Source organism: Pygocentrus nattereri, chromosome 11, assembly GCF_015220715.1.
Source record: "Pygocentrus nattereri isolate fPygNat1 chromosome 11, fPygNat1.pri, whole genome shotgun sequence".
NCBI lineage: Eukaryota > Metazoa > Chordata > Actinopteri > Characiformes > Serrasalmidae > Pygocentrus > Pygocentrus nattereri.
Genome location: NC_051221.1, coordinates 33,155,839 through 33,176,567, shown reverse-complemented (window position 1 = coordinate 33,176,567; position 20,729 = coordinate 33,155,839). Strand labels below are relative to the sequence as shown.

The 20,729-nt window shown below is 41.4% G+C and overlaps 1 protein-coding gene across 3 annotated transcripts in view; it reads right to left on the bottom strand.

The window, feature by feature from the left end:
• syt7a (synaptotagmin VIIa) overlaps positions 1-20,729 on the bottom strand; it is a 131,493-nt gene that overhangs the window by 24,346 nt on the left and 86,418 nt on the right. For 2 of the 3 annotated variants that reach the window (XM_037542828.1, XM_017706711.2), the window contains 3 exons: positions 14,793-14,951; positions 10,693-11,091; positions 2,016-2,132 (listed from right to left, as the gene is read on the bottom strand). In XM_037542828.1, the coding sequence (XP_037398725.1) occupies positions 2,016-2,132; positions 10,693-11,091; positions 14,793-14,951 (675 nt within the window). Of the gene's footprint in view, positions 1-2,015; positions 2,133-10,692; positions 12,349-14,792; positions 14,952-20,729 lie in introns of those variants that run through there. The other variant, XM_037542827.1, reaches the window with a different exon arrangement.

The following is a 20,729-nucleotide window of genomic DNA, read 5'->3' as shown; positions in this document are numbered from 1 at the left end:
CACACACACACACACTCACTGGCCACTTTATTAGGTACACCTTGCTAGTAAAAGTTTGGACCCCCTTTTGCATTCAGAACTGCCTTAATTCTTCGTGGCAGACTTTCAACAAGGTGTTGGAAACATTCCTTAGTTGTAACAAGAGGTTATTTGAGTTACAGTTGCCTTTCTGTCATCTCAAACCAGTCTGCCCATTCTCCTTTGACCTCTCACATCAACAAGGCATTTTCATCCACACAACTGCTGCTCACTGGATATTTTCTCTTTTTTTGGACCATTCTCTGTAAACCCTAGAGATGGTTGTGTGTGAAAATCCCAGTAGATCAGCAGTTTCTGAAATACTCAGACCAGCCCGTCTGGCACCAACATCCATGTCACATTCAAAGTCACTTAAATCACCTTTCTTCCCCATTCTGATGCTCGGTTTGCACTTCAGCAAGTTGTCTTGACCACCTCTAGATGCCTGAATGCATCTAGAGTTGCAGCCATGTGATTGGCTGATTAGGTATTTGTGTTAACAAGCAATTGAACACCTAATAAAGTGGCCGGTGAGTGTATATAGTGTAAATGAAATCACTGTCACATATTTAAGCAATATAAAATTAAACTGTAAAACTATTCAAATGAAGGAAGTAATTCTAAAGAGTTTTTAAGCAACCAATCATGTGACCAACATGCAAATTCTACTAGCTTACAGAGATATCTAAGCCTTTTGAACCTGATGAACACACCTGCCAAGCCCAGCCAAATGCCAAAAAGTAGCAATTCTGTGCTTTAGTTCTTGCTTTGCTTCACAGCAAGCTTGACGGCCACAACTAGCATGTTTTTTTCAGCAGAGAATAATGTATTTGTGAATTGACTATGTCAAATATTGGATGTCAGTTTGCCTTGATGCAACTGCACGGGCAGGAGTGGCAAACAAATGATTCAGATTTTCTTCAGGAGTAGGTGAGGACAGGATTAAAATCCTGTGGGAACAGAAGGGAGCGGGACTGAAAAAACAGTTCGGCGCAGACCTCTAGTCCAGTATACTGTTTAGTATTTATCAGGGTTTGGGCAAGGCCTATTATTGTGGAGGACCTCCAGTGGTATGCACAGAGCCCTGACCTCAACCCCACTGAACACCTCTGGGATAAACTAAAACAGAGATTGTGAGCCAGGCCCTCTCATCCAACATCAGTCTGACCTCGCAAATATTCTTTTGACTGAAAGAGCACAAATGCCCACAGACACACTCAAAAATCTTGTGGAAAGCCTTCCTAGAGAAGTGGAGACTGTCAAGTACTACTGTCAAATTTTAAACACTGTAAAAACATAACATAATAACATAAAAACATAAAATATATTTTCTCCATCTTCATGTAATAAAAGTAATACTCAGCAGTGATTTCAGTAACACTGTAATCATATTTGACAGTTTTAGAGTTTACAACTGACAGTCATATCAGTTAGTCAAGCATAATAATTTCAATTTAGCATAACTGGCAATAATTAGTGGGAGTCAGATTTCTCAGCAAATTAGTGGTCTCAATAGACCCTGCCAATTGTCATTTTCTTTAAAGCAGTATTTGTGTAGACTATTACAGTAAGCATCGATGCTCCAAACAGATGGCAAAGGACGCACAAGTAGGAAGAAAGATTCACACACATTAAGTTTAACTTGTACTGTCAGCAACAATGACAGATTGTGGAAACAAGTCCATTTCTCCATTAATCCCACATGTAGCATCCTTAATGATGCAGAAGGCCACTGCAGTTATACAGAACAGAGTGGGTTGGTTAAGAGCATGTAAAAGCCTCTTAGTTCTTCACTGAATGAACTCTTATACTGTTCAGTCATTTTCTAATACACTCCATACGAAGCTCACACATTCACTCTCATATCACACACACACACACACACACACACACACATCAGTAACGTCTCATATTCACATTCATTCCAAAAAAACCTGTCATATACACACACTCACACACACACACACGCATGCACACACACTCACACAAGCCGGTACCTCTTGTCAGAAGGAGTTTCTTGACTGGGCGGTACCTCCTGTAGGTCAGGTAGATTAGCAAAGTCATCCTGCTCAGCCAATCCAATCGCCAGAGAGAGAACCACAAACTTCCCTTCCCTTCACCATAGGAAAACGAGAGAGATACAGAAAGAGAGAGAGAGAGAGAGAGAGAGAGAGAGAGAGAGAGAGAGAGAGAGAGAGAGAGAGAGAGAGAAGGCAAATAGAGAGAAAAAGAGACAGAAAAAAGAGAAGGAAAGAGAAAGATGTACAGGAAGAGGTTTTGAGAAAAACAAGAAAAGAGAAGCATGAGAACAGCTGACAGTGGATCATATAGAAAAAGTGGAGACGGTTTGTAGCACAGTGTAGTAGTTATCTGTAAAGAATTAAAGGACAGTGAGCTCCAAAAGTAAGTGGACAGGAACACTTTTGCTCGGGGATGTCCGATCTTATCTGTAAAGGGCCAAAGTGACTGCAGGTTTTCAATCCAAACAAGCAAGAGCGCACCTGATTCTACTAATTGAAACAGTTGGTCCCAGTCTTCAAATGACTGATCATGTTAGCTACTGCTTTGTTGGAATGAAAACTTACAGCCACACCAGCCCTTACTGGTCAAGACTGGACACCACTGCTTTAGCTGCTTTGGACTAGAACCAAAACAACACACAGGTGTTACTGTGTTGAAACCTTTGGAGACTCACACAGTGCTATGACTTGATATTGCCCCATCCTTCGATTCATGTAGCATTTTGTGTGATATCTGAAAAGCTTTTCAGTGATACAGTTTCTTTTTGAATAAACATGCAGGTACACTCATGCATGCATGCACACACGCATAAACACAAACTCTTCTTTATTTAATCTCTAATCCTGGGCACCCCGAGGAATCACCTGTTCCCTGCTTTATCACTCTTTCTATCCCTTTATTACTGTCTCCAGTCCTCTATCTCCTCCATCATCCCCCTCTCCCTGCAGAGTGCAGATTTAATTGCGCCTCATTAGAAAGATCTGGACTAATTGTTTCTATTTGAGAGTCAGGCCAGAACGAGGTGCCTAGGGTGTACCACCGCTTTCTGGGTCATCACTTTTTCTCCTCTGCTTCTCATTTCGCTTTCTGATTTCTCTCATCTTCTCTCTAAAACCGCAATTTCGTTCCATCTTCTACCTATCCTCCTCTTCTGCGAGCTTGTCGTTGTGAGCTCTTCAAAATCCCTCCAGTTTCACCTCTTAAAAAGCTTTTCCACTTTCTGTCTTCTTTCCTTCTCGTTATCGCTCTCTCTTTCTGTTTCTCTCTCTCTCTCTCTCTCGCTCTTTTTCGGATCTTAAGCCCAGTCCTTCCCTCCCAAACATTTAAACCCTGATCTCAGCCCTCCATATGGCATTTATCCCTCCTTTTTTCCTGTCTCTCTCTCCACCTATTGCTCTCTGAAAATCCATCTGTCTCCTTTCTCGTCTCCCTCCCACTCTCCTGGGCATCTCTCCGTTTTGACACTCGCTGCCAGATTTTTACCTGCCACAACGTAATGCCTTTAAAAACAAACTGCTGGCACACAAACATAAAGTATAAACAAAACAAAGCGTTGGGAGTTTTTTTCGACATGAAAGTGCAGATAGACAGGCCATTGTAATGGGCTGTTAACAACGCCAACACTTCACACTGATTACAGACCAAGAACCCTCAATAATCCTTGTTTGTCTCCCTCTCCCTCCGTCTCTGTCCCTCTCCGCGTCAGTCTCTCAGGCTGTGAATGTGCGTCTCCTCCCTGTTTGGACAGCTATGCTTGGCTACAGAGAGAAAAGCATTCTAGAATGAAATGAGCTGCTCTCAAACAACAGCCTGAAATCCCACCTACACATAATGCACATGATCAATCTTCTGAACAAGGGCAATTGTTGTTAGACACATGTATTGTCTGTGGGTTGACTTCCTGTTTTTATGGCCTGTCTGCCTCCCAATGACTGTTCTATTAATAGGAAAATTGCTAATAATGGTCGTCACCATTCAACATACATTTCTCTACAGATATCATTACTTTAACTATGATGATCCTCTCTCAGTTTCTCAATCCCAAGTCATTTAAACCACCATGTACATTTAAAAACGAGCTCTGACTGGATTTTTATCTACCATCTAGAAACATAAAAAGGCATAAAAGAGGTGTTCTTTTTCTAATCTCTCTCCCTCTCTCTCTCTCTCTCTCTCTCTCTCTCTGCCCTGCAGTAACAATCTGTTGTGAGAGTAATGATGCAGCAGACAGGAGATCAATGCTTCAGGGTTAACATGAATCTACAGCCAGAAGCTTAACCCCTGCGTCTGACCCATCACACGCTATGATACCCACAAACGTTCTCATTCAGACTCAAATAGAAGCACAGATAACACACAGACTCTCGCAGACAAACACATGTTGTAATTCTACAGTACTATGCAAAACCACTATTCATTTATTTATAATTTATTTCTAGTCAAAACAGCTATTAAGTTTAAGTTATTCATTTTCAGTGTCAAGAAAATGAGCAGAAAACACTCATTAAATAGAAAATTACACAGAACACTCAACAAACTACATATAATTTTTTTCAGTAATCTACCTTTATTTCAGCTTCCATTCTTTTCAAGAGGCTTTCAGTTTTTCAAGTTAATCTTCAGATATATTTTTCCCAAATTCAAACTTAGACATTAGCTGCATTTTCTGCTTCTTATGATAGCCCCAAGCACATTCAGTGATGTTGAGAGCTGGACTCTGGGGTGGTCAGTCCACCAGCAACTTTTTGCTTTATTTACAAATCTCTATTTTCTTTTCTCAGTATCAGCTTCTTGACAGCTACACATACTTTTAGACTCATAGTGTTGGGTTGTCTTCTCACAGTGAAAGGATGGACAGAAACTGTGAAGTATTGTGATGTAAGGTGAAGTAATTTATCACAAAAATGATAAGTTCCATTATACTTTTCACCCCTAAGTCCCAAAGACTACTGGTGAAAATAGCTTTTAATATCCTTCTATATTGTCGCAGGAATTGAGCAGCACGTGTCGCAAGGTATCAGAAGTCATCTCATTTCTAACAGCTGTATCAAAAGCATCACCCATGGCTCATCACACCCCTGGTGACATCCATCAAATGAGAGCAACCATGCCCAAAAGGCTAGTGCAAGATATTGCACAACATTACACACGAGCACACTGTTCAGCAGAGTAAATCCTGCACACTGAGCCCCTAAGTGCACTCTATTTCACACCTGGTGATGAGAATCATGTGTCTCAAGTCAAAATGGCAATAAGCTTTTTATGAAGTGTTCCACCCAGCCTTCGCTGGAGTGCTAATAAAACGCTATTTGCCCATCACCATGTGAAAGTGCTCACTCATTAATCTTTGCATTGTTCTGTTTAAATATTTAATGCAAATTACAGGCCTGCACTGGCATAGCTCCCCCATTCAAGAGCAAACATCCATAATAATTCAATTAACTATATGTCACAACATGACCATATGTTGAGGGAACTGAACAGAAAGTGGAGCTAGAAATGAAACTGCTGTGAATGAAATGAATGAAATGCACTGCTTTAATTGGTGTGCATATGTCTGAGAGAGAGAAAGAGACATTCACAGAATCAGCTAATGCACTGTACTGTGCAAAAGCAATAGACCACTCTTAATTCATTAACAGCCATTAAGTTACTCATTTTTGGGAGATGTTTCTGAGGAGGTTACATATAAGATAATCCACTCGCATAAGCAAGAGGTAAGTCAAAAGGGAAAAAAAAATTAAAATATTGATATATGTTAAAAGATAAAGAAATGGGACTGCTGCGCAACAGTGCAAGACCTGTTAGACCACCTAAACTGTCACCATCAGATAAACAGTACTTATAGCTTTTATCTCTGAGAGAGAGAAGAAATTAAGCTCCACTCTTTTTTCAGATCTAAAAAAAACACAGGAGTTTCTGTCCATCTTTCTACTGTGAGAAGAACAGTTCAGCACTGTGAGTCTGAAAGGATGTGTAGCTGTCAAGAAGCCCTTACTGTGAAAAGACAATAGACAAAAAAGAACAATGGATTCAGGGTTGTGGGTAGAGGTGTTATAAGGTGGGGGTGCTGAAATTTAAGCAGCATATATGTGACGTGACAGATGATGTCATGCAAAATGATTTGCCCCTTTTTTTTTTGCTAATTCACATCAAACAATATGTGAAATAACAACAATGACAATAAAACATGTACCTGACATCAAACCATTGCTCTTTCATTCTGCATGAACTTTACACAAATGAGCGGGGCAGCAACCAGTTATCTTGTGGATATGTGGTGATTCCACAGTCACACACTAAGATTGAACACTGGAATGCAAACAGAGTGGGAGATACAGTGCTTGATAAGATGTTATTATTACGTTGCATTATGTAAGTTATAAAACAATACTATTCTTCTTTGGGGCTCAGAACTGGCCTAAACCAGACAGATTTTCTCTCTTTGACCCTCAACCTGCATGTGTTTTGAGGACGTGCCCCCAAAGCGGCCAGCTGTTTTCAGCTCATTATATGACGCTCACTTAAAAAAAGCAAAATTCAAAAATATAAAACATGCAAACTCTAAAACAGGCTCACAGGAGTCTATACTATTCTCACATTATTAAAGAGTTCAGAACATTTTATTGTTATTATGATTTTTAACAGTTGCAATCCTGAAATCAGGGGATGCTGCAGCCCCCTCAGCTCCCCCACTTCCTGCGTCCCTAAATGGACTGGCCATTCCAGAATGGAAATTTCAACATCACTGAAACAACAGAGAGAAGCAGAAAGTGCAACCAACTTCTAAGACCAAACTCTGGCAGAGTGGAAAAGAATGGAAGCTGTAATAAAGGCAAAGGTAGGGCTGAAGATTAATCGTTTTTATATCGAAAACGCAATTTTGAAGAATGCAATTTTATCAAATCGCAAGAGCTGCAATTTTTTTTACAGTCTTACAGTCTAATATCAATAATGTTGATACAAAGTTTTAAGTATGGAAAATTTACCTTCTAACACCGCCTGTTAACTGTTGTGACATCACAACCACAAATAACTGGCAGACTGGCACTCTATGTTAACAATTCAACTCATTAAAAAAATATATGCTGGTCTCCCTAGCCAAAAAATGTCCATACTTCAATGTATACCTCAATTATAAACAACCACAATTTAAACCATAATCATAGTACTGTGTAATTAAATTGCAATTAGATATTTTGCCAATATCGTTCAGCCTAGGAAAAGGTGAATACTGAAAAAAATTTATTATATTTATATCGTTGAGGCTTCTGTGAAGAAATGGGCAATATGATGTTTTATTCTTATTGTGATAAATTTTGTAATTGTGATAATACACTTTTCTGGAATATTTTGGATATTGTCAGTACTTCAATTATACTAACTGTACATATCATTACTAAGAGAGTAATTATTCCTGTTTAACTAGATTTAGTACAGTGCTGTATGTGAAACATTGCATAAAAAACACTGTATTCTGAGTTTTTGGTGGTTGTTTTTAAATGTGGTAGTGCATTTGTTACATATCACATATCATGAAAATATCTTGAAGTATTGTGATGTGACTTTTATTTGCTATATTGCCCACCCCTACTTCTATGTAATGTTCTGTTACCATGCTGTGTCTTCAGCTTTTTTCTGACCTTAAAAACAAAAAACTTGTGCTTCAAGGATGTTTTGACTGGAAATTAAGTAAATGAAGGGTGGGCTCTGATATACACAGTACTGTATATGTGTTTTGATTACAAGGCATTGTCAGGTGGCACAGACGCAAGCTTCTCAACAGCAGCCTGAACAATATCCTCTCTTTACCTTCAGATTACACTCATACTGATGTGTTCTGAGACAGTGTATCAGCAAGGCAGACACAAATACTGCAAAATAGCTCAGGACATCGATCCACAGTTGAGGATCAGTGGCCTCTGGCTTTGACCTTGACTGTATACGCCCTATCTCAAACTGCTAAACCTATTCTGAGCTAAATGGGATTTGTGCCTCAGACCTTGTCAGATCGGATGTGTCTATTAAGAAATTAAAAAGCTGACAGAAATGAGAAAATGCGATGTTATGAGAGAAACAGAAATAAGGACTGCAGAGATGGAAAGATTTCCTTAAAATGAGAACAAAAGAACTAAGATAAACGGATAACAACTGACACACAGGCACACACCCTAACACATTCTCTTCATGCTGTCCTGATGGCGGTGCGCTGAATAACACCCGTACATTCACTTAAACTAACAGAGTCGGGCAGAATGACAGGCAATATTCCAGCCTTATGAAAACCATATAAGAGCTATGTCTCAAGACAAAAGATTCAAGTTGGACGGAGGGGCTGTAGGCATGAAGGATGCCAGCAATATTCATGCAGTCGGAATAAAGCGCAAAAGAAAAATGGAAATCACACACAGCCGAGGCAGGGCAGGGCCGCTGATGAAAAGGTACGCACTATGCATATATACAGCTACACGCAGATCCAGAGAGTCAGACAGGCGGAGAAGAGAGGAAAAGAGAAAGCACAAGACACCAAGGGTCATAAAATACGTGTCTGAGAGTAGAAGTCTGAATCAGATTTTAACCCATAGAAATCAAAGCAAAAGCATGTTGTGAGTTCATATGCATCATTTCTCACTAGCAAATTGGCAAACCTGCCAAATATGCAGATTCTAAAATAGCTAGTCAAACCTACATTTGCGCATTTGTAAATTGAACAAGAAACATTTTATTTTTATAATGTAAAGGGCTCATACCATGGCAAATCAATTTTTGCTTTTTTGAAATAAAGGAGCCTGAAGTAATGAACACATTGACAAATTACCCAGTCCAAACAGTCCATATATGGAAACTATGCTGTAAAAACAGACTGTTTTGAATTTAATGTTTCTGCGACGTCACTAGCACCAACAAACACCCAGGGGAGGAAATGGCCAGATTTTACAGGGGAACACTTTTTGCATTGAAATGAAATTAAAAACCTTAAAATGGCCCTTTCATAAAAGGATTTTTATAATCAATAAATAAATAAAAATCATACAATAAATACTAAAATCTAGTTAACTTTCTGGACTTAAAATAATAGGACATTTCAAGAGTTGAAAGCTTGAAAACTTTACCTTACAGAGATACTGTTAAGCAAATCATCAAGCCCTTATTAAAAGTTCAGAAAACAGTGACAATATTAAAGATGGTTTCCTAATAAAAACAGTTACCTAGGTCTTTAGGATCTGAGCCCAATTCTACCCCTGCATGTATCCGCCTATTCTTTCTACAGCCATTTAGCCTAGCTCATTCATATTGAAGTTCTAGGGCATGAGTGTCAGGCTCCAGTCCTCGCAGGCAGATTTCAGCACACTGCATCATTAAGCACACCTGATTCAGCTCTTCAGCCAATTAGCTAGGCTCTTATGAACTGGATTCAGAGCATTAGATGAGGGTAACGCTAATCTCAGCAGATCAGCAGTTTGACTAGAAAGTTGCCAGATTGACATGCCTGTTCTAGGGAGTATTTCAGCTCTGCTTTTTAGATGAGGTACAACACAGCACATTCAATCAGAACAGAGCTCATTTACATATATCGGTCTTAAAGGCACTGTAACAGTAACAATAAAACTATCCATTTAATTGTAAGGGATCAAAAGAGATGGAAAATTATCATGTAAAAATGACTTTTTGGACCTCAGTCAACCTCATGGGAAAATATGTATATTTAAAAGATATAAGCCCTTTAAATTCCATGAAGGAAAAATAAACTTTTGTAAAAGGAAAATGAAAAACATCCTTTATGTCTATGATTTTGTAATTATTTTTGAGCAAAACAAACAGAAGTCGAGAAAGTGCGGACCCTAACCTGTAGATACTGATTGTTATTTATATAATTAGGTAGTTACGTTTACATAGTAAAGCAAAACAACAGTAATAGCTCTAGAGTTCTAAGGGTTAAAGGGTGTGGATTATTACTGTGGATAGAGCTGGTGTTATAAGCATGCTCTTACTCTGAGACACCTAATACATTTAGACCCAGGACTGTTCAACTTAAGTTCTAGAGGGTCTCCGTGACTTATGATGCGTCAGTCTGGAAGTATGCTATTTAGTGAGCTTTCAGCTTAAAGCAGATGTAGAGTTGCTGAGTGCATACAGACTTTGCTGAACCATGGGTCTATTAAGTGAAGAAAATAAGAGCACTCACAGCTAGAAAGCAGAAATGGTAATGCAAAAGTTCTCAAGCTTTCTTAAGAAAAATAAAGTAAAAGTTTACTTTCACTTGAGTAGTCTGTATGCTTTTATTTACACTTGAGTACATTCCCAACTCTGGCCCTAGAGCAGCCCTGCCCTGCATATTTTAATGTTTTTCCTTGTAATATACTCACTTTAACTTAGTAAGGCCTTCTTAATGAGTTCATTAGGACTGGATGTGTTAGAGCAGGAAAACAACAAAATACAGAGAGTAGGATACTTTAGGACCAAGGATGGAGCACTATTATGTCTGTTTGAAAATGCTTTTCCAGTCAGTTTTCCATTTCTACTGATTGGAAAAAATACCTGGATCTTGTGACCCTCAGTTGAACAGGCCTCTGACACTCCAAGACATAAAAGCCAATCAGAGCAAACACAGTGATGCATGCATAACAGGAAGCCAGAAAGGACGTAACTCACAGGAAAGACTTCACGTCCAAGCCACGGTTCTTGATCTGGCTCATCATGTAATCCCAGCTGCCTGGGTTTCCCCGCAAGGCCCGGCTCCCAGCGCCTCCTGACCTATAGCGTGAGGCACCGCCCCCTGTGCCACCCCTGGAGGCTTGTGTTGCTGTTCCTCCACGCTGAGAGTCCGCTGACCCACCCCCTCCTCCCCCTGGCCCTGCCCCTCCACCACCTGTTCCAGCAGAGGAGGGCTGGGGGTGGAGCTGACCCAGGCTCTGGGAGATGGGGGGCCGGCTGACCAGGCCTGGGGCTGGCGGCTGGTGAACGAGGGGCTGCTGGAGGCTTTGCTGACGGAGCAGTGTCCGGGGGCGTGGCATTGCCCCTGACAGTGGGATGGACTCCAGATCCGCAAAGCTGTGCGGGCAGAGCAGGAGGGAGGGTAAGGAGCGAGAGGAGGAGGAGGAAGAGGAGGGAGGTCCGGAGTGACAAAGAGAGGGACGAGGCAGGAGGAGGAGAGAGGGAGGGACCAGCATGAAGGGACGGGGCAAAAGAGAGGAGGAGTGGTGAGGGGAGCGATCAGATGAAGATGAGGAATGGTGAGAGGGGCGGAGCAGTGAAGAGGAGGGGGAGGGACATGGGATGGAAGAGGCGGAGAGATTGAAAGGAAAGTGATCCGGAAGTAGAGAGTCGGTGGAGGAGAGAGGGAAGAAAGCAGAGAGGTTGGAAAGGTTGAGAGAGGGGTGGGGGCAGAAGGGAAAAGTGAAAGAGGAGAAATAGGGCAGGGAGAAGTAATTGTTGGGGTCAGGGGAAGAAGAAGGAGGAAGGGGAGAATAAGCAGGAGGAGGAGAGGAGGAGTGAGAGCGAGGTGAAGGAGGAGAGAGGAGGAGGAGCAGACAAAAGGAGAGCAGAGTTAGACCCAGGCAGTAGCCGCAGTAACACAGGTAGCAGAAGAGGTTACAGCCACCGTGGTCAGCATGAGCCGACAGGTGCGTGTGAGAATGCGTGTGCGTGTGCCCGTTCCCAGGCCTTGCCGGGCCACCCTGAGCAGACAGCGAGCGATGTGTATGCATGTGTGCATGAGCCTGCGAGCTGTGTGGGGGCTGCTTTCGGGCTGCCGCTGTCCGAGGCTGAGTGGCACGTGGCGTGTGACGGACCTGACCCGAGCGCATGTGGCGTGGCGTATGCGGCACCAAGCGGCTGCCAGTGGTCCTTCCTGGTGACGGCTTTTTGGTGTGCTGAGGGACGCCCATCTTTCTCCCTCTCTTCCTTCTTCCTTTAGCCTCAGCCGTCCAGATCCAAACAGAGCACTTCTTTGTTTCCTGTGACTTTGTCTCTCTTTCTCCTCACCTCTTCTTTTGTCTGGCCCTAGTCTTAAATACCACCTCAGCCCCCTGCAATCCTACGCCGACCAACCGCCTTTCTTCATCTTTCATCTTCCTGAACGTCACACCTTCTTACTCTCCTCCCTTTCTCATTAACTCAACTATTCCTCATTGTCATTAGCCTTATTTTGTCTCTCGGTTCTCAATGAGCCACACCTCGGAAACTGTGTCAAACTCATTCGAGTGCAACTTCAGGCTTCAGCTGAGCATGAGAAAGCTGGCCAGAGGCTGCCTTGGGCACTGCTCCATCATACAGCCTGCTGCATGCCAAGCTGCTGAACAGCTGAACATCCAACCGCACACCTCAAAACACACACAGAAAATAAATACTGACTGGTGCTTTTCTATGTGGCTGCTTTCAGAACAAATTTACAGCAATATATGACATTTCCAGTGCATGGGCCGACAGCACTGGTATAAATGGTGACAAACAATGATACAATGCGGGGCAAGACGAAGATGGTAGAGAGACAGAGGCAGAGAGAGAGAGAAAGATGAAGGGAGAGAAAATGGGGTGTGAGACACAAACACAAGAGACAGACACATATAGCCGCCCAAAAATAGAATCCAATTACGTACAAAAGAGGGTGGGAGAGAGAGAGCGTGAAAGTGAGTGAGAGAGAGAGAGAGAGCAGGAAAGGGAGAGAGAGAACAGAGGAGGGGAGATGTGTATGCATGCGATGAGACCTGAGAAAAGTGAGATGGAGAGAACACGTGAAGGAGAAAGTGAGATGGCAGAAGAGAAGAGGTGTGAGATGGGGGTGAGAAGCAAACTTAAATTAAGCACCTGGTGTGTGACACCTACAGCTCAGACGTCACTCAGTACAAGTCTAAACATACCCACCACAGAAATACTGTCTCTCCGCTACTGCTGCACATAACAATTCAAACTTAGCACACATGCCTCAACTCCACTCTATCACAAGCCTGTAGCACTTTCTGCAGGACAGTGAGACCCTATGTGACTCTTGAAACCATGCAGCTTCCACAGACTTTCAATTTCAAATTCAGTCGTTAAGATGTAAACAAAGTCATTTGGAGTGGTTTAATGCAAAATGGTTCAAAGTAGAGAAACTTACTGACTGGGATTTCTTAACAATGATAGTAATAGGAACCAGGAGTTACAATGCAGTGTCTACAATGCAGATTTTATTCACTGTTCAATCCATTTTATTCACTATTCAAAATGGCCAGTAAACTAAAAAACGTGGTTCTTCAAGGGTTATTTAGTGAAGACTATGGCTATTTATACAATCGTGATAGCACATAGAACCTTATGAATAAATTAATGGTTCTTTGCATGATTAAATGGTTTCTTTTTTGCATGATTAAATGGTCTGAAATGGTTTGAAAAACCTTTTAGAGCCACATATAACATACTAATTTCTTTGGAGACTATTTTGCCTTACATCAACCTGCTTGTACCTCTCCATTATGTATTAATATAAACATATATATATATTAAGACGTTATCTTATTGTAAAATCATCAGAAATCAGTGTCTCAGATATCAAGCAGGTATTATGTGAAATATTACAAATACCTGCTTGATATCTGAGACACTGATTTCTGATGATTTCTGAGCTTTCAGGAGCATTAAACTCTTCAGAGATCTGGTTCTTATCACCACCACCATGACCAATACTTATTCAGTAAGTCTCTACAATGAAGCATTACACAATCAAACCAAATATCAACCACAATCAAACCAAATATCAAACTCTAAGTGACTTTGTTTACATCTTTACGATATAATTATGCATTTTTTAAATAAACCACCCTTTGTTGTTCTAAATCATCTAAAACTTGAACAATTCTATAATTTTCCCAGTCCTGAATTTATATTATAAAATAATGGCATGCACCATAGTACTACAAGTAAAACAGCATCAGCATCTAACATGCAATGCATAAAAATGTAGCTATATGATGACAAATCAAAATTTCAGTGAAGTCTCATGACTAGCCTTGTGACCGACAGAGAGCCAATCAGATGATCTGTCTTATGGCAGTCAAGTAAATGCGCAAAACTCTACACCGTGCTCCATTAAGCTAAGGAAAACACAATAAGTAGAGCATTACGATAGCGGATGTCGTTGGCAGGCTCGCTGGATGAATCAGACGTGATTAAAATGGTTGTGCTTGTCTTTGGAACTGCTGCTCTCACTGTTTTGTTTCATAATAGGCTGATATTGAGCTCTGTTGGCCTCCTTAAATGTCTATGTGTGTATGTGTGGTAAAACAGTGAGTCAGAGAGGTAATGCATCTGCTATTATTAGTCGACAGGGCGGCCCGAATCCCCTGTGCAACACAGACCCACACACAGGCATTCTTCCTCTCAGAACCTTACCAAATACACAGTGTTACACTCACAGGCACACTGCAAAACACTCTCATTCAGCCACAAAGTTAATGAACGGTGTATGTGGCTGTGAGCTACCCAGCTAATTCACCACCTCCACCGGCTGACCTTTCAGCTCTGACTTCTTGTCCATCTTTTTCACTCTGTTCAATTTTTCCCTCTCTTTTATCCCATCGTTAAATGAAAGGTTTTTGAGGTCAAAGTCTGTCTTTGTACTCACCTTCTTCTCTCTCTTCTTGCCTTCACCCTTAACATCTCGCTACTCCTCCCTGTGTCATACTATACTATATCCTGATCCCCATTGCTTCTGCCCTCTCTTTATTTCCCTCTCTCTAATTCTCCCTCTCCCCCTCTCTGTCTGTCTGACTCACTTGCCATTCTTCAGGTCTCCAGAGTGCATGTGGCTCTGCACCGTCTGCCACTTGCCAGCTTTACTGCCCCCCATCACCATGCTCTTCACGCTGTCGCTGCGAGAGGGATCCCCCCCACGGCCCCCCAGGGACCCCTTCTGCCCCCCGGGGACCGCACCACTGGTGAGGGGCGGAGGGCAGAGGCAATGAAGAACACAGGAAGATAAGAGAAAGGAAGAAGATATCAAGAGACGTTAACAGTAAATAAAGGGGTTAAAGTTTAGGAAGCACAGACAAACAGTGCACTCCGGGCATGTGTTTCTGTTTTCCAACACTTTCTGAACTTACGTGTCTTAACACTTGAGGTAAAGTGGAGAAAAACAAGGCCAACCTGCTTTGTAAGGACCTATAAAAAGGTCTTGACAAGGTAAAGTGCTTTTTAGAAAAAGTTCCATGTTTCACTATTTAACACCGACACAGCAAAGCAGTTTCTTTTTGGTTACTGAGTTTAAGATTAGTATTAGAATTAGGTTTAGGCTTAGAAAAATCTCCCAAAATCCTGACAAGGGATAAAACTAGGGATGCACTGAAATTTCAGCTACTGATACATTTCAGCTGGAAATGGTCAAACGTGGCACTTTCAGCTTTTGATAGAAAATAAAACAGGACTACAAGAAAGTATCAACAGCAGATTCATTCATCATCTAACCCTTCTGGGTCACCAGTGTTCATTAGGCAGAAGGCAGGAAACACCCTGGATGGGTCACCAGTCCATCACAGGGCAGACGCACATACATTCACACACCTACGGCCAATTTAGTTTCACCAATTTGTCTGACTGCACGTTCGTCTGACTTTGGGCTGTGTGAGGAAATCAGAGCAGGGAGAACATGCAAACTCAGGGAACCAAACCCAAGTCCTTCTTGCTGTGAAGCAACAGAGCTACCTGCTGCACCACCATGCCGCTGCTGCAGCAGCTCAACAGTGGAAACAATAGACATGGAGATTTATAATCACTGTTCATCTTGAGTATCAAGAGAACATTACAGGTTTGGTACCACTTGAAAATATGACATCCTGCTTTATATATGCAGAATACAGCAAAGTGACAGAAGCAGAAGGGAAAGTCTCTGCTAACATGCCAATGCTAAAATTTTATAAATGATATATTAAAGTATGAGGTCTAACTAAAAATGAACAGAATTCATTACCCTGGATGACGAACTGTTCTCTGTTGTAAAGGATATTGGATTTCTTAGGTACTCTAGCTGGCACACTGTAATAACTTCAGTAAGTTCATTTTATGTAGTGTTTTTATTTATGGTCATTTAATTGTTTTCTCTTTATAGAAAACAGATTTTTTTTATCATCACTAACAAAGGTGCATTTTCTTTACTTTTTAATTCTTTATCTTTAGTGTATTTATTATTTTTAGTACTTTTATTCAAAAGCATGATTGACAAATTAATTGTAAAAAATCCTTTCTTTCACTTTATGTTTTCAGCAATTTCAGTGTATCACCAATAACACCAACTGTGTGTGACCAAAGAGGGTCCAGTAGGTAGCACGTGTAGGTGTGTGGAGTGGGCGCAAGTCAGCGAGTCTAATGTGAGCTCGTACTGACTACAGCTCCAGTTCCCACAGTGTTCACCAAAAGCCTGGCTGCACTCTACTTACAGCACTAGCTGAGAGCAGAAGCATGCATGCTGTGGCCAGCATATGGGCCTGACATGAAGGAGTCCTGGTTTTTCGAATTCTTCCAGCTGCTGCTTGTTTCTGAGATTCTCTCATCTACAGCCACAGCCTGATTGCTTAGGGCGTTCTTGCCTCTCAGTAACCTCGGTGGCTCTAGTGCCTTACGTTTCCCAACATGCACAAACAGCCAGTTGCTGCGAGAGCAGCTCTCAGGGGCTTCGAAGGCCTAGAGTTATTGTGGAAGTGTCAGCACAAAGGCGGATGAAATGAATATCAGCTTGGACCACTCTCATAATTGGGGCCTGGGCTCGCGAGCCCAGGGAGCTCCTGTTAGACGATGCCATTAGCGAAAGTGTCAGAGAGCGCAGGCCGCTCACTAGGGGGCCTTACTGAGTCCAGTGTCATTAGCTTAGGATATTCTGGCTGTGTGTGATGCGGTTACTCTCACTAATGCAGGAAGGCAGAGTGTTCTCAGCTTTGATAGATCTTACTGGAATGGCAATGCTGATATCTATGATGATGGAAAAGCTAGCACTGCAGCACCCCCTGGTGATGCTGAAGACATGCTTCTGTTTAGAGACCATCCTTTGAATTATAATATCATTGAAAGCCCACAGTTTCAACAAAAAGTAAGACAATCTCAAATAGGTTAACATTGTGCAGTCAGTGTGATCGCTCATTATCGTTATATGATCCTGTGAGTCATGTGATCAACATGGGATTCTTACATACTGCATGGGAGGAACACAGATAACACATCACCACAAACAGCAGCAATAAAATAGCAGGTACAATTAGGAGGTTTTGAGCAAATGAGAGTGGCAGCTGCAGACCAGTGCAAAACCAGGTGAGATCAACTGTCTTACTTGTCTTACTGCTAACCACACTGCATCCCACAGCATATGTAGATCACTGATTTAAAGAAACCTGCCAGAACAAATAAAGGGCCATGTGAACCTTATGCCTTATGATCTCTCTAGATGGGATGAGTAATAGTGACATAGTCAGACACATTTCCTCACAAACATAAACACTCTCTTTCCACTCTATATCTAATGCCGCAGCCAAGACTATAAATTCTAACCGAAGGTTAAATGGTCCAAAAGACACTTTGATGGTCTTATATATCGACTCTGCTGGGAGTGTGACAAATGAGCTGTTCTGCGTGGCAAAATGAATCAGTCGTCTCTGTTGGTTTTGCTTGAATCTGCAGCTCTCCTCTCCGACCCCAGCGCTTCTGACGCTTTAGTTCAGATCCGCCCCACACCGTTTTAATTCAACCGATTCCAAACTCCCCTGGGCCGCTTTAGGAACCGGACTACTAATATCCACTGACACTATGTAGAAGAATAGGAAAGTTTCGATCCGATAAAATATTGGTATCTGAGCTGACCGAGGCATAATTTCATGGATCCTTATCAGCTATAGATCCACTTCTAATCCTTTTTAAAGCTATTTAATGCTACTGTGCACTGTTGTAGAACTGATGGCAATGTGGCTAGTTTCAGAAGTTAACATGCAGTCTAAATGTCTGAGTGGAACTATTTAAAAGAGGAACATGTTTTCAGCCCAATAGACACTTGCAAGATCAACAATACCAAATAAAATTATTTAAAAAACTAGCTGCATGAAAAATGTGAGCATCATTCAAAGCCAACTAAAGTAGCATATTCAACAAGGTATAAATGATTATTAAGAAATAAAACATGGTGATTTTACTGCAGCTTTTTAAAGTAATAGGCAGCTTACAATAACTTTCCTAAATTGGTTTGGTTTTACTTATTTTAAGTAAATTTTTCAACTTAAACTTAAATTTTAATCTTTAAACTTAATTTTTAAGTTTACTTACTTTACTTGAAATGTGCATTGTACAACTGTATTATCTGTGACAATACCAATAGTGAATCACAATCAATGTCAGCAGATATTTCATATTAACTCAGATCAGCACTAGATGTAAATACACTTGATCGGGACATCCCTGTGTAGAATTTGGGAGACCTAAGCTACCATGTCTGCCACTTTTTTAAATTCCTGCCAGCTTGACCCATCTAATACCTCTCTTGCTTCTGTACTCAAAGCCAGAGTTTTTGACAGAGTTTTTGAAAACAGGTGCTATTGAAGCTTACTCCACAGCGCTGGAGCGAGTGAATGCTCCTCTGCTGTAGTCGGCTCTGTAGGAGGCACAGGGTCTGAATGAATCAAGCTGAATTAAGCGAGTGTGAGTTCACCTCCTCACTGTAGGACAGGGAAGGTGAGGAGGGCTGCAGGGAGACATTCAGTCAGACACCGGGGGGAAAGAGGTTCTAGAGGGACTGCACAAAAAGGCAAAACAACACTATGAGGCCAAACATGGCAAATGCACAGCCAGGGTTAAGAGTGTTACCACACCACGACTTCACTCCAACGGTCAACCCTCAGTGGGACAGAGCGAGGGAAGAGAAGGGAAAGCAAAACAGAAATAAACACATGATGTACTAGTGGGGTGGCTCTGTAGACGTCAACTCATTTGTTAGAGTGTCACAACAGCGAGGGTTGTCCGTCTCCATGGTAACACCCCATGGGGGTAAAGGGGTGCCGTTGGAGGCTACGTGTCAGGGAAGACTGGCAAGGCTGCAGAGAGCGAGGGGCATTTATGCACAACTTTTCTCTTGTCATCTTCTAAGGGACAACTAAGAAGTTACATTAACCTGCAGGCTTCAGTAAGGAAATGAACCACACAGAATTACAGCAGTGTGCTCTAAGATGGCTGACGGAGAGGAGTCTGAATAACGTGTGACATTTAGTTAAAAGTTTCAGTGCGTGGGAGGCAAAGGCATGAGTAACAGAGTTTAGAGCCAGAACAATCTAGCTTAATTCTGCTGACCATGCAACACTGTGTGCATTAGCAACGGGTGCGTAACCAGTGTGATGTTTGAACATTGATTTCCATGAAGCAATAATTAGTTACATTTCAACCTAATGTGATATTGGCCTCTTTTATATCTGGCATCCAGGATGCAAAATGTATGTGCAGGCAATTTTCAGATAACCTTGCCATAGACACATTTACATGTTCCTTTAAATTGCTTGCTGGTGAGTGGATTTCACTTTTCTTTCGCATTATGCAAACAAGCACTCACCAAGAACATATTGTTATCAGGTCCCCAAGACATGAACATTTTCAGTCAGAGAATTGATGATCTCCCCCAGTGAATGCACTTTAGCTGACCAGATTGAATTTACACAAAACTGAAATCTAAACGCAGCAAGAGTCTCCCTCCAGAGGTGCTCATGCTGCTCCATTGCATCTTGGGCACTGCACAGATTCACACCTTGTTTAAATGTGCATACAAAGTGTCAGTTATGAAAGAGGCTTTTGCCTTCTCTAAAATCAGTGCTATACTGCAAGTACTAAACTGTATATCATCAAAAAACCTTGTTTCTCCATTCTTGTCATTTTGTACTTTTTATATCATTAGAAAACTCCAGTTACTCTTTGCATTATGATAAAAAATGGACAGTTGTCCAAAATTACTTTTAGTTACATTAACCTCCATTATAACTTAGGAAGGTTTTTATTTCTACTGTAAAGTTAAATGTGTAAGATATGAGGTTTATTCCAAGATGAATGCATTTAAAACGTATGAAAGAACTGGGTAGCTATACAAATAAAAAATTATATTACAAATATAGCTATTTGGGACTTGTAGCTCACACAGACTAGTCAACAAATTCAAACAAAAGCATTTTGCTTTTCTTATTCTAATTAATAAGATCATATGGATGAGATGGAATTATATACACTATTTCCACATACACGCTATATGTCCAAAAGTGTCTATACACCTCTTCTAATTAGTTATTCAGCCACTTTACGGTGCACCCACTGCTGACTTAGGCATTTAATTGCACACACGCAGCTTATATAATATCCACAAAAAAGCACTGCTAATTGAATTTGATGCTCTGGAGCAGCTGCACATGAGCCCAAGTTTGCCATGTCCAATGTCATGCATCAGCTAGAGGGGTGTAAAGTCCCCCAGCATTGGGCTGTAGAGCAGTGGAACTGTTCTCTGCAGTGATGGAGCTCCATCCAGTACCTCTGAGATGAGTTGGAGTAGCATTTGTAAGCCAGAACTAATCATCCGACATCAGTATCTGATCTCACTAATGCTTGCATGGTTGACTGCAATCAAATCCTCACAACAATGTTCCAACATGTAGTGTAAAGCCTTACAACAACAAACTCCCTGTTAATACACTTGATTTTTGAAGAAACAT